The sequence below is a fragment of the Oxyura jamaicensis genome, chromosome Z (assembly GCF_011077185.1).
Source record: "Oxyura jamaicensis isolate SHBP4307 breed ruddy duck chromosome Z, BPBGC_Ojam_1.0, whole genome shotgun sequence".
Taxonomy (NCBI): Eukaryota; Metazoa; Chordata; class Aves; order Anseriformes; family Anatidae; genus Oxyura; species Oxyura jamaicensis.
In genome coordinates, this window is record NC_048926.1 from 52,419,057 (window position 1) to 52,432,855 (window position 13,799).

General features: G+C 47.2%; 1 protein-coding gene across 2 annotated transcripts in view; it reads left to right on the forward strand.

Annotated features, from left to right (window-relative positions):
* PSD3 (pleckstrin and Sec7 domain containing 3) overlaps positions 1-13,799 on the forward strand; it is a 100,145-nt gene that overhangs the window by 658 nt on the left and 85,688 nt on the right. Inside the window, exons 1-2 of one of the 2 annotated variants that reach the window (XM_035310193.1) lie at positions 6,249-6,269; positions 13,445-13,553. In XM_035310193.1, coding sequence (XP_035166084.1) covers positions 6,249-6,269; positions 13,445-13,553 — 130 coding nt within the window. Of the gene's footprint in view, positions 1-6,248; positions 6,270-13,444; positions 13,554-13,799 lie in introns of those variants that run through there. The other variant, XM_035310195.1, reaches the window with a different exon arrangement.

Sequence of the window (13,799 nt, forward strand, 5' to 3'; positions counted from 1 at the left end):
TTACCTTTTCTTTTCTCTTTTTTTCATGTAGCTTTTTCTGTATTTTCATTTTTTTTAAGCTTTTCCTTTTCTTTTAGCTTCTCCTTTTTCTTTTAGCTTCTCCTTTTCTCTTTTCCTTCTTTTTTTTTCTTTTCCCTTTTGCTTTCCATTTCTTTCCTTCCCCTTTTCACCCTCTTTCCCCCTTTCCCCCTCTTCTTTTCCCTTTTCCCCTCTTTTCTCTTTTTTTTTTTTTTCTTCTTCTTTTCTCCCTCTCCTCTTCTTTTTCCCCTCTTCTTTTTAATGTTTCCTTTTTCATTTTCTTTCTCTCTCTCGTTGTGCATACCCCTAAGGGGCAAAAACTCAGAGCCCACTAAGGCACTCACTACTGGTAGCTCCCCAGGAGCACCAACATCACCAGAGAGGCAGCGCTGGGAGCCCCCATCCCAGGGCTGGGACCCCCAACCTGCATCTTGTATCATTGGTTTTGCTTCTGTCTCTGTGTTAGTGTCACAAATCAGCACTGTTGCTGCACTGACAGGCTCTCTAAATCATGCCAAATTCTTGAATTAAATGAGATGTAGCACAAAAATCAGCATCTTTGGCTGAGTTAATAGCATTGTGCTTCTGAGGAGGAGTAGGGTTGAGATGAATTCACCAAAGGTGTAAAGTTTTACAACATTAAACTTGCACAGGGACACTCCTGCACTATTAGGATGTTACCGTAAGCCCTGCTGCCGTGCTCAGAAGCCAAGTTTCTCAATGAGAACATAAACATAGAGTTGTAATGAGCTTGAACTTCACACAAACTCACAGAAGATGCTAACTTCTCACATAGACACAGTATTTCCGTGCCATAAACAACAATTACGTGGCTCCCACAGGGTGCCAGTTAGTATATTGTCAGGCAGAACACATCTATGTGTTATTGAAGTGATTTGGGTGTGTAATAGGTAACTGCAATTACTTCTGCTTTTGCAGCTTCAGTCACACTTTAATTCTGTCTGTGCGTAGGGCCATTAAAACAGAGAGAAAATCAAATGCAATATTTCTAATGAAACTGCTGGTTGCGTACACAGTTTTTGAAGCAGTTGTAATAGGCTGCTGATAATCATCCGGACCTTTCTGGTTTAGCTAGCAGAAAGGAACCTCTTTCTACTCCAAATGCACTTTCATCGGTCACATCCTTAGTTGATGTGCTTTAGCAGCTGTTACCAGTTTAACACTAGCTGTAAGTCTGGCCTAGCCCTGTTGATTTGCACAAGCTGAGAGTTTGGCTATACAGTCGTCGGTTTTGGGAGTATGCCTTTGGTGGGAGAGAAGGTGAGGTTCAACCATGTGGGAATCCCTGTGCAAATGCTTGCATTCAGTTACAGCCTTGGTTCGCTGTAGAAAAGAGCGTAAGAAATTCCTTTGTGGTAGTGGTGATGTTAAAAACAATTTCAAGAATGTTATGCATTGCTCTCCTCTAAACTTGATACACAAAAAAAAAAATAGGACTTCTTGATAGATAAAATTCTTGCACAATGTACCTGTATGAAGGAGGTCCTCTTGTGCTGCTGGTGCTTGAGCAGATTAGTCTTGCCATTTCTAATGCCATCAGGTTGAACGGAAGAGCAGTGAGGATCCTAGTGAACACAACAGATATTTTTTCTTCCTCCTCCTCCCAGGAAGGCTGCTGAAACTGGGGGAGCAAGAATTTCTTTGCTGTTGTCAAACTGGGTGGCTAAAAGACCTGGATGCAGTTCAGAGCATTTCCCCTCCCCACCTCATCCTTTCTGTTCTTGCTGATGTTACCGGGAGAGTTTGGCCTTTGTTTTTCAAGCTTGGATTTAAGAAGCAGTTTGGAGTTCGTTTCCTGTGGGATGAAGAGGCAGCCGGTCTGCATCAGGATTGTGGACTGGTGCCACAGAGCATCTATGCAGACAAGCAGCTGTCATGACGAACGTGCTGTGCTTGGGATAAACGTCCCAGCTGCTGGGAGCTTCGGTGTCGGGGCTGGTGGCCATGGTGGCATGAGCCGTGCTCCACACGTGGCCATCAGCATGTGGGAAGGATCCTTTGGCCACGGCTGGTGCATGAGGCACCGATGGTGACTGGAAATGATGTCTGCTCTGGGGGACGTGGGCTGACAGGCCTGGGAGCCAGGCTAGGATTTTTTGAGTTGCTCAACTTGCTGCTTTGTGGAGTACCTCTGTTTAGTTATAGGGGTCTTGAGCGAGCTAGTGCCTTGGGTTCTTCTGGAAGCTGTGCCCTGCACTGATGGTTTGGAGGTTGTTTAGAGGAAGCACAGTGTAGTGGTTTGGTGAGGAAGCAAAAGGTAGGGATGGCGGAGACAGTGGTGAGTACAAGCAGATGGGTCCCTGGGGTACCTGGTAGCGATCTCCTCATGTTTCTGAGGGCAAGGTTGGGCAAAACCCACAAGCTGTTGCCAAGGCTCAAAGTTTGAGGCAGCCAGAGCATCCCACCCCATGTTGGCACTGCGGCTGGTGAAATGCATGTGGCTGCTGGGATCTCCGGGCTGCCGCAGATGGAGGCCTTGGCTGGCACCAGGCTTGCAGGCCTGACCCGAAGAGGTGGGAGAAATTTTAGGGGCTCAGCGACATGTGTCCTCCTTTCACCACGAAGGGCTGCTTCATCACCTTGGTGGAAAGCTGCACCTGAATCATGGCTGAAGGGGGATATCTCTGTCTTGCTGTCCTGCCCAGATCTGCTCGGTGGCCTGGGTGGCTGCCATGTCCCAGGGGGACGTACAGCCGGGGGTCCTTCCTCTGGAGGTCCGGCTGAGAGGGGTATCTGTGATCAGAGAGCTCCTCCAGGCCATCACCATGTGGAGCACCCAGGACACAGATGGACCGAGGCAGATCTTGAGCAATTTGTGTCTTCGGAGTCTGAATCTCCTTCTGAGGGGATTTCTATGCTCTGGCACCCGTGGTAGCAGAGGTTATTTCCAGTCCTTTTTTCCTGTTTGCACTGAGATGAAGCTGGGCGGGGGCATTGAAATAGCACGTTTCTGTGGGATGAAAAAGCTATTTCAGCCCAGTGGTAAGTGCCTGCCTGACACTTTCAGACCAGCTGTAAGTGTCCTGTTCCTCTCAGGAATTACACCATTTGAAGTACGCTCTTGCAGTGTGTTTCCAGATGCTTTTTCTGAGCACGCCCCCTCCTTGCTCTGGGACTTCTCTTGCTGTCACGCCAGCTCCTGCCGGAGACCACAGGGCCCTGGGATGCTAATGCATCTGGGTATTCGTGCTCTGTGTCTCAGGCAAGCACGATGGGTCGCGGATGGGGCGTAAAAGCAGGGTGGAGTGAAGCTGATTCCGGGTGAGGCTAGGTTGCCATGGGGTTGAATGAGGAGTGAGAATAGCTGAGGTATTATCTAGCCCTTGAAGCTTGAATTGCTCCTGAATTGACTGTACTTCCTGGATGCTGTAAGCAAACAAACCTGCCGGGGCACAGGATCAAGCTGTCTGTCAGAGCGAGAGCTCTGCACCTCCAGCCATCAGCTCCAGCTGCTGGAAACGCGTAGTGTTTGCCATGGCTTGCTTTCCTAACTGTGCACTGTACAAAAAGGTTGTCAGTGCCACGACCGGTGTCAGCCTCAGGAGACCAGGCTGGAGTGGGCTTCTGAGGCTGGGCTGCCAAGGCATGCAGGTAGCTGTCACGCTTGCCAAGGGCTTCTCGTCATGGCCAAGGCAACTTTTTTTGACGCCTGGTAAAAGGGCTGAACAAGAAGGCATTGTCTTGAGTCTTTGACACCGTAGGTTGGGAGGACTAAGAAAACAACTCAAATGACAAAGATTAAACAGTCGAAACCTCCCTCTTTGCGGAAGTGATGAATGCGGCATCCTTTCCTTTCTTAGCGTGAAATGCCACAGTGGAAGAGGTGGCTTATCTCCAAATTGTACTCATTATTATTTCACAACAGTTTTCAAACAGGAAGTGTCACTGGGGTAATAACCACATCTCCCAGGCTGGACGAGTGCCAAATGCAATGGCAAGATTCACTTAAGCCCGGGATATGGCTGCATTTCAGCCCTAACAGAAGAGCTGGTACCAGGAAGGAACTTCCTTCAGAAGATGACAAATTCTAGCACCAGTGAGTTCTGTTTTTCATCAGCTTGCTTGTGTGTGGAGTCTCCGTGGCCTAATGAAAACAAAACAACAACAAAAAAAAGGAAGAAGTGTGTATTAGTTTCTCCACCAGTGGGACACGTGTGCCAGCTGGCCTACTTTGTGCTGCTTGCAGGGAATATATAACTTCTGGTGTCTTCTCTTCTGCCTTCCTGCCATGGTTTGGAACTGCGTGGTGGCTCCTGGCCATCTCTGGGGCCACGGCTGCCTGAGGGTGCCAGTGCTGGCACTCCCTAACTCATGCTTTCTTAGCAGGCAGGCAGTCTTCTCTTGCAAAAAACGTCTTTTCAGGCCCCCAGTATCTGCACAGCAGGAGGCTTACATAAATTTAGTTGGTGTGACTCCTAGCTTCTGCCTCAGTTCTGCCAGGGGAGGACGGATCAGCTCAAACTTTAATCAGGTTGCTGATCTGAGTAACTTCTGTTAAATCTAGGTGAGGTTTAGAAAGAACAATGGAGGTGAACATTGTAAAATTAATTTAAATACGTGATATGAAATAGTCATGCAGGGTCAAAGAGCTGTTTCTAGGTCAGACGCAGATACATACACATCTTTGCATGCTCTTTTGCTGTGTTGTAACTCTACAGCTTGTCTTTGCCTCAGAGGAAATGCAGGTTTTTACACCTTTGCAAATGTAAGTTCTTCCAACTGCTCTTGTGCTGAATACCTTTTTTTTTTCTTCCCTCACTGTTCAGTTCCCCGAACTTGAGGTGCAAAGAATACTACAGTCACTTTGAGCTACTGTCTTAGACCAACCATGTTTGTAACGCTGATTTGGAAAAGGCAGACAAACTCTCCTGATAACTCTCCTCTTTCTTTACATCCATCCATAAAAACAGATTTTTTTGCTCAACATAGGGAACATGCAGCATGTAGGAAGGGATGAGCTTTGCAAGTTCTCAAGTCCCAGCAGATGTTGGTTTGGGTTTTGAAAGAGAGTTGCTTAAAGATACAGATGTAACTTCTGGTAGCCTCCTGAGGCACCAGATTGTAGCTTCTGTGGAGCTGAAATCCACGTGGGGCAGACCTGTAGCTGTCTAAACATTGTTTTGCCTTCTGAGATACCTAAATATCATGGAAGTGCAATACCTGCTGAACAGAAGCAGTCTGTCAGTTTGCTAAATATACTTGGAACAGATTGGACAAAAAAAAAAGGTAAATGCAAGATGTCTAGTGCATACCACTGCTGAATTCTCTGAGTAAAAAAATGCTGGCTTTGTGCTATTTTTCTTAAATCAGGACTCCATCCCAATGCTGTCCAAGATAACTAAGAAAAAGTACTTGTACTGTGACTTTTAATGTTTTGGATCTTTCTACTCTGTCTGTGTTTTATATTTAAGAAGGTGGTTCTTCATGCAGTGAGCTGCAGCCTACCTCTCGATGGGCCTGCTTTGACTTGAGCTGTGTGCTTACCTTAGAAATAATGCATAGGCATCCTGAGGTCCACACAGCACACATCAAAAATCACTGACTCGGCAAATAGAAAATGCTGAGTGACCTTTAAAGGTAAAGTGTAATCATAAAGACTTTGAATTAAAATGCTGTACACATTCACGCAGTTACAGCGCAGACAGTGTCAGCCTTTGCATAATAAAAAGCATTTAATTCAGTATAGCAGCTGACTGCTTCCGAACAGCTTCGACCAAACAACAAAGCAAACATTTCTTTAAGGGGAGAAAAACGGAATGAAGTACAGGTGTAGAACAAGACTAGCAGACTGAAAACAAAGTTTACCTGCAGCTGTTTGATTCTGCTGGTAAGGAATGCATTTCTAGTCACTGTTCCCATGGCTTTTTCTAAGAGGAGTCTCTTGTGCCTAGTTTCTGAATCGAGCCTCTCATCAGACACTGAACTTTTGTGAAGTGTGCCTTTGAGGAGGGAGAATAGCCTCGATAGTATCTGTGCCCTGTTAGTTCTGCTCTCTTCATCCTGAACACTTCCCAGGAGGCTGTTCCTGGTAAACAAATTCGTCAGCGTCCCGAGCTCAATGAAAAGCCTGCGGAGCCCCAGTTCCTTTTGGCAAATTCCTGGGGCGAGTGAGGGTGCAGGGTGTGTGCCACGGAGAGCCCTGCGGTGGGGACGGAGGAGTGGAGCCGCCTGCCCATCTGCAGAGCCCAAGGGCTGCCTCGTACAGGGAGATGCCAAAGCCTGGTAAGCAGGTAAGAGCAGATGGCTCTTCTGGGTTAGACCCACGGTCAGGTCAGCCCAGCAGCCTGTAGGTGGTCGTGGATGTCCTCAGGTGCCTGGGAAGAGCTCAGCATGGAGTTTTGTGAGGTAGATGTGTTTTCTACCTGCATGGAGGATTTGTACCCCTTGAGATTGTTTGCCTTCCTTTTCAGCTCCTGTAGGTTTCTGGTTTCCATGACATTGCTTTGCAGGGAGCTCTCTGGTTTGACTACAGACTGTGTGAGGAAACATGTCCTTCTGCTTGGTTTGATGCTGACTCCTAGTACCTTCTTCTGATGTCCTCTGGCTGTTGTATTAAAAGAGGCAGTGGGTCACTTCTCACAGGCTTTTCCAGACCCCTTGTGCCTGCATGCATCTCTGCTATACATCTCTCAGCCACCTCTTTCCTTCAGTTGGAAAGCTGTACCTGTTATCCCTTGGTATAATTCAAGCTTTTCTGCTGGAGAATGGTTACAGGGAGTGCCCTCACACCAGCCCTTTCCTTCCTCCCCTACCTCCTGTCTCTTTGCAGATACCTCCCTGTGACTACTGATAGAAATTAGTTTAAACCACAAGCTGAGATTTCTTCTCTTCCAGAACCTTTGCTGGCAGTGACTTTGGCAGCCCCAGGTGAGGTTTAGCCATGCAAAACTCCTGTTCTTTTCAGTCTTAATCCATTTACTAATGCTTTAATTTAAAAATTGCAAACATGTATATTAGCATGTGGGAGGGTGTGTGAGGAAAGCACGAACATGGTGTACGAGGTCATACAAAAATAAAAACTACAAACCTTCTTAGCGGTCTTTTTGTGAGCACCAGCACTCTCAGCTCTCCCTGCTGTCATTGCATTGGCTTTCACCAGCTAGCAAGTTTATTTTAACTCCAGCTTTCCCCATTTCATCCTGTTACTTAGGAAAGGGACTCAAGAAAAGCTCAACAGAAATAGTCTTTTCAGAACAATTAGCACAACCTGTCAAAAGCACGAAGACTTGCTAAGTTCACGCCCACACAGGAATGATAACTGTGCTTAGAAACAAGGGCTGACCATTAGTGGTACCCGGCCCTTGGGAGGCTTGTCCATCCGTGACAGCAGGGGCAAAGCTCTCACTGCGTGTCTCTGTGAAGAAATGACCATGGCATGGCAGCCTGCCTCAGATGTTCTCCCTTTTGCTCTTCTGGCAACTTGCTGAGAAGGCTGCAGATCTCTGGAAACCTTCCATCCGTCATTCTTGCCTCTCCCTTATGTATTTTTTCATATATTTTTTGAAGCTAGCTTCTTTACCAGTTTCAGCTACTCTCTGAGGAAACTTCTGGGCTGTGGAAGAGAACATGAAGGTAGACATCTAAACTCCTCCTGAGAGCTAAAACTCACCAGATCAGGGTGCATGATAGGCTGCTGAGAGGCATTTGGCTGCTTGCTGCAATGGAGGATGATGAAGAAGTGAGGATAGGACAATCCTGGAGTTAGAAATGGTCTGAGTGTGTCTGTGATATCTTCCACAGCTGACCTCTAATATGCTTGGTTCCCAGCAGCTGCGCAGCCGAGGGGAAGGCGGTCAGCCCTGGAAGGAGGAGATACGCAGCTGTGAGAGGGCAAAAACAGGGCTCCCCCAAGGCTCCCTCGTGGTGTGACCTAGCTGTGGAAACCCCTGAGCTAACTGCCCAGTTCCTTCTGGGTCCTCCTGTAAGCCCAGAAGAATTAGATTAATATATATATATTTTTTTTTCCGGGGGTAGGGTGGCAGTGTTTTAATTGCAGCAGTCCCCCCAGGGGTGCTTTCACTTCTCTGTCCTGGCTCACAGCCCTTCGTGAGAGGTCACAGAAACACAACATGTACTGAGTTGAAAGGGACCCCCCTCAAGAATCACGGGTTTGAACTCCTGGATCCACACAGCATCACCCAAAAAATCAGGCCATATGTCTGAGAGCATTATTCAAACACTTCTTGAACTCCATCAGGCTCGGTATTGTGACCACTGCCCTGGGCAGCCTGTCCCAGTGCCCGACCACCCTCTGGGTGCAGAACCTTTCCCTAACCCCCAGCCTGACCCTCCCCTGTCCCAGCTCCATGCCGTGCCCTCGGGTCCTTAGACCCCTCCCTGCTGGTGTGTTTTAAACATGACTGGCCTCCTGCTGTCAAGCATTTTGTCTGCTCCTGAAGGCTCAGGCTTGAGCACCCGTCCTGTTCTGCTCTTGCCCAAGCACAACGTTATCAGGTCTCCTGCATGGAGTCACCATGGTCTGTCTCACAACATCTGTCCTGACAGAGGGTCCAAGGGACCCCAGGCTGATGTTTTTTCAGTTTATTATCTGCTCCTTTGAACACTTGCCCCTTGTTAGATGTTCCCAGACATAACACAGCCCTAAGTGTGAATGCTTCAAGTGTCAGGGGTTCACACCATCTCTTTTTGCTGATACCAGCCCGCTTCTGGTGTCAGCAGCTGTGGACAATGTTGTTTCCTGCTGTTGAGTCCCGCGGAGGTGGAGCCCAACTCTCCTAGCAGTTCGGCTCCAAAAGGTAGGGAGAGAACCAGACTTTGGTGTTCCTCAGTAAATGCTGTGTGGTATTTAGTGGGGAAAAAAATCCACAGGAGGAAAACAGTCTGTCCCCAGAGGTCCTAGCCAGAACCTCAGTTAAATTCAAAAGAGGATGTTTTGATGCTTTCTTTCTGTGGAGAAAGGAGAAGCATTTCCTTCAGGTTTTGATGACTCAGCCATACCATCTAAATATCTGGGGCTGCATGAGGGGAGCTCGTAACTGGAACTGGAATCAAATTCAGCCAGCAAGAGATGTTGCACTTCAGGAAAGTAGGCAAACAACTCTTGTGTTGGGTCTGGATCAAGCCACCTTTCAGGGACAGGCTGTGGCAATGGTTTTTCCTTGCAGCTGCTCGGGTTAGCATTTGGGCAGCAGAGCTGCGCAGAGATGGCTGACTTACCTGTACGTGGCAGCTCACGCCAGAGGAGCAGGACCCCTGAGGTCTTAACATCCTCCTGCTGCTCACTTTGGTGCTGAAACGTGCATTCAGCAGCTTTGCTTCCCGTGATAGCCTTAAAACACAAGTGCTGTGGGCACTTCCTAAGCCATCTCCTTTGCCTCAGGGAAAGGATGAAAACACCAGCGAGGTGGGACCTCTGCTGGCTCATGCCAACGCCTTGTGCAGGATCAACAGAGAGATCCAGTGTGTTGTTAGATCTGAGGGGTGAGGACTGGCACATGCAGGCAAACACAGACTTGGAAACGTTAAATGAAATTCTCCCAAGAGGCAGATGCAGCCTCACCAACTCCCAACCACGATCCATGACCCAGAGGAGCAGGCTTGGTCAGACGTGATCCAGGAGACAAGAAAGGGCTCCAAGAGGGGTGAACAAATGGGCAGGAGCTTGCTGCCAGCTTGCTCTGCCCAGAGCTTAATCGGACTGAAAAATAGTGTGTATGTGGCTCATGAGAAATGGATGTACAGCTGGGCTGATTTAAGGGGATGGATGCTCTGAGTGAGCGTCACCCTCTCTGGCGGTGACAAACACCAGATGCATCAAAAGTGGTGGTTAAATCCCTCTGAGGGAAGCAATTATGAAATGAGATGACTCGGATTCAGATTTCTTTCCTCTTGAACTGAGGGAGAAGGCTTAAGCAGGAGGTTTTTTTGTTATCCTTTTCAATCTTGCTTTCTTTTAATCCTTGCTAATGCAGCCTGGAAAGCTCCAGGAATGTTTGCCCAGCCCTCTGAGCTCCCAGTTTCAGGGGCATTTGTGTTGGGTCTGTCTGGGATGGAGTCACCTTTCCCTGCAGCAGCCCACACAATGCTGTGCTCTGCACTCATAGCTGGAACAGCACTGGTATCACTCCAGTGTTATGTCTATTGCTGCATAGTGCTGGCACAACATCAGAACTCCTTCCAGGCCCCCAAGAGCCAGCAGGCTGGGGGTGGGCAATTGATGGGGAGGGGACATCACCAGGGCAGCTGACCTAAACCAACCAAAGGGATATTCCATAACACCTGATGTCACACTCAGCAATAAAAGGGGGGCTCTCATGGGGGAGGGTCTCTCCTGAACAACCGGTACGCGTTTTGAGGCCCTGCTTCCCGGGACGTGGCCGAACATCGCTCGTTGATGGGAAGTAGAGAATAACTTTTTTTTCTTTCTCTCTGTGCTTCCGCGCGGCCTTGTTGTTTCTTTTGTTTCTCTTTCTCCCCATTCCCCTTTCCTTAATTAAATCATTCTCATCTCAAACCTCGAGCTCTTTGTGTTGTCTTTTCTCCCCCTTCCTCTTTGAGGAGGGGAGGAGTGAGAGAGCGGTTGTGGTGGAGCTCGGCTGCCCACTCGAGTAAAACCATCACAGCATTATAACTTCAGCAAGATTTGGGTGAATGGCAGATTGAGATAAGAAAAGGAGAGCAAATTTTCTCTCCCTTGTTTTCTAACTCTTCTTCCCGCTGTCTCTAAGGAAGGACCACCATAAAGCAATGGTCTTAAAAGCAGTTCATGCCTCATAGCATTCACATTCTCTCCCTCCCTCTCTCTTTTTTTTAAAAATATTTTTTGTTTGGATGAAATACGATGACCTTATCCTCAAGCCTGGATCTGGAGGCTGTGAACTGCTTTACCTTTATACATCCTTATATTGCTCTGACAGCCTAGACAGATGTTCGGCTCAGTTGTTTCCATACACCAGCCACTATATGGAATTCTCATCAGCAGTGCTGAGCGCTTCTGAAAATGAAGTTCTCTCTTTCAGGTGCCAAGATGAAGGCCTTGCTGTCCTTGCCGAGGCACCAAACTGATAAGTGCTGCCCTGTAAACTGAAAGATCATTCATTTCATCCTATTACTGGGTGACGCAGAGGGTGTTGTGAACTGAAATCTTTTTCAATGCTTTATGATAAGGTATAGGCAAATACAGGCATTTGGGAAATGTGTTTGCTGACAAGGAGACTTAGTGCAGCAGATATCTGTTAAGTCTTGACGAGCAGTGCTGAGGAATCGAGATGCTGTATCTCAGAGGTGTGTAGATCAGAAATTTCTGATTGCTGAGGAACTGGACTGCTCTGTGCATTTTATTTACTATTTCATTCATGTGTAGGTGGGATTTGGCACCAGCCAGAAGTTTAGCCATCACATCCCATTGAATCAACTGTGTAGGCTGAATTTTCATCTGGCTCCATAAGCTGCTCTTGACCAGGTTATCTCAGACTGAGAGCCGCCTTCTGCATACTCTGTGTGTATGTTCCCCAGTTCTTCCTGCCACAAATCTTGTGAATGAACACATCTTCCTGGTCACGATATCATTTGTCTTTGTGCTAGGAAGTTTTTACTCTGTTTCTTCATGTTTTTCCTGAAGTATTTGGCCAACTAGTGTTAGGAGGTCCATCAAAGTAGTTATTGGAGCCCTGGTGATGAATAGTTAGGCCAGTGAATGATAAATACAACCAAGAACCTCATGTATGATTGCTCAGTTATTACACGTGTACTGGATTCAATTCTGCAGAACTGGTTCAACACAGAGGTGTGGGAGAGGCAATGGGGAAAGAAGTCTAGGAAAGCCTGGAGCAGTTCTAGGGCACAGGGGCACAGGGCAAGATGGTTATTTGTCATAGTGGTCTTAGAAGAAAATGTAATTGTTGTAGAGCTGGCCCTGGGGGAATGTATAGATTTGTGATTCCATCCATCTCTGATTAAAGAGCCTTGACCGTGTGTTCTTGTGAATTATGCGTCTCCTGTACTTTGAATTTCTGTTTGTAGCTGACGCTTACCCTAAGGTATTTGTTGGAAGTGCATGAAAGTTATTATTGTCCTGGGGGGCAGAATGTTCCATCTGACTCTTTTTTTTTTTTTTTTTTTTTTTTTTTTTAAGAGTATTTTTGTAAGCTAGGGCCTTTGCCAGTGTGAACCATGATGTGACTTGATAGGCTGTAAGAACTGGCTGCCTAAGACATAGGATGTGAATACAAAGGTCACCGAAGAATTTATAGAGTTAATGATTTATTTCATCTGTCACTTCAGACAGAAGAATTACAGGCTCTGTCTTGCCCAGCTGGATAGCAACTTAAAGCTGACTGCAGACAGTATTTGCGCCACAGTTTATTGCTGGTGTATACTTCACCATTGAGATGTGATTTGTCCTCACCTGTTCAGAAAAGTAATTTTAATGTTAGTCATGCAGCCTCTCTGAGAAACTGGACCTTTTTCTCTCAAATTGCTTCGTATGAGTAGGAAGCGGTGGGTGTGTGCTGGTGGCACCAGGCCTGCGTGACACCAAGATGCTTTATCTGCCTGTCCATCCATCCTCCCAGGTGCTCCCCTGCTAGCCAGGAGGACCACCCTGAGCCTCCTCATGACTGCACAAGCAGGTTTGACTTGTGTGGGTGGATCATAAAAACAGGACGGGTTGTCATCCTGAGTTAGCTGGTGGTGGTCAGGCACGGGCCTGGGATCCTGAGGACAGGGATTGTAAAATATCACTGGCCATGTATTTGCTTGCCTTATTATCCTTTTTCACATTTCTGACCCTCCCTGTTGTTGTAGCCCTTTCTCCTCACTTTCTTCACCCCAGTCTCCTCTCAAAAAGACATCCCTTCCAAATGTGTTTTTTTTTTTTTTTTTTTTTTTTTTTCCTCATGGGTCCCAATATTGTGACATCCTTACTTGAATTTACTGTTTCTGATACTGATATTCGGAGTTCAAGAAACGTTTGGACAGTTCTCTAAGACAGATAGTCTGATTTTTTTGATGGTCCTGTGCAGACCAAAGGGTTGGACTTGATGATCCTTGTGGATCCCTTCCAACTCTGAATATTCTGTGATTCTGTACTATGGCCTAGGCACGTTCAGTCTTACGTGGTGTAACGTGGTTAGTCAGTGCTGCTGGCCTTGCAGTGGCTAAGATTGCTAAGGGGGCGCGGTGTTGGCTGCTCTAATGATCATTGCTTGATACTGAAATGTTTGGGTTCAGAGACTCAGAGATGAGCCCTTCAAAGGCAGTGTGAGTTCGCTCAGGTCTGCTGTTCTTGATCTTAGTGGTGGTAATGGTGTGATGCTAATAGAGATAAATGAACAATTAGCACTTTGAAAATCCTACCTGACAGCCCACCTGAATGGATTTCGTGTTCCTGCTGCCATTTTTTTGGCTAAAAGATAGATAAGCTTTGTTTATTTTGACTCTGCAGGCAGAAGCACTTGTGTGGGATAATGATGTATCGGCTCACGCCCAGACTGTTGCCAAAGCCAAATATGAATTTTTATTTGGCTTGGAAGAAGAGAAGCCTTCAGAAATGGGTAAGTGCAATTTATCACTAATGTGTGCAAAAACATCCTCTGAAGGCCCTCAGGAAGGAATTGCAGAAGCTGCTCCTGAATGACCCCGCAAGGGCTTGCTCGCTGTGCTACGCTGCTCTTTGCTGGCACGCAGTACTAGACCAAAGGACCCTGACGGTTTGGCCACAGCAAATGGCAGCAGTTCCTTGTCTTATGCCCCCACCTGTCTCTTTGGCTCACCTGGGTCACCTCGATGTGATGGTGGGG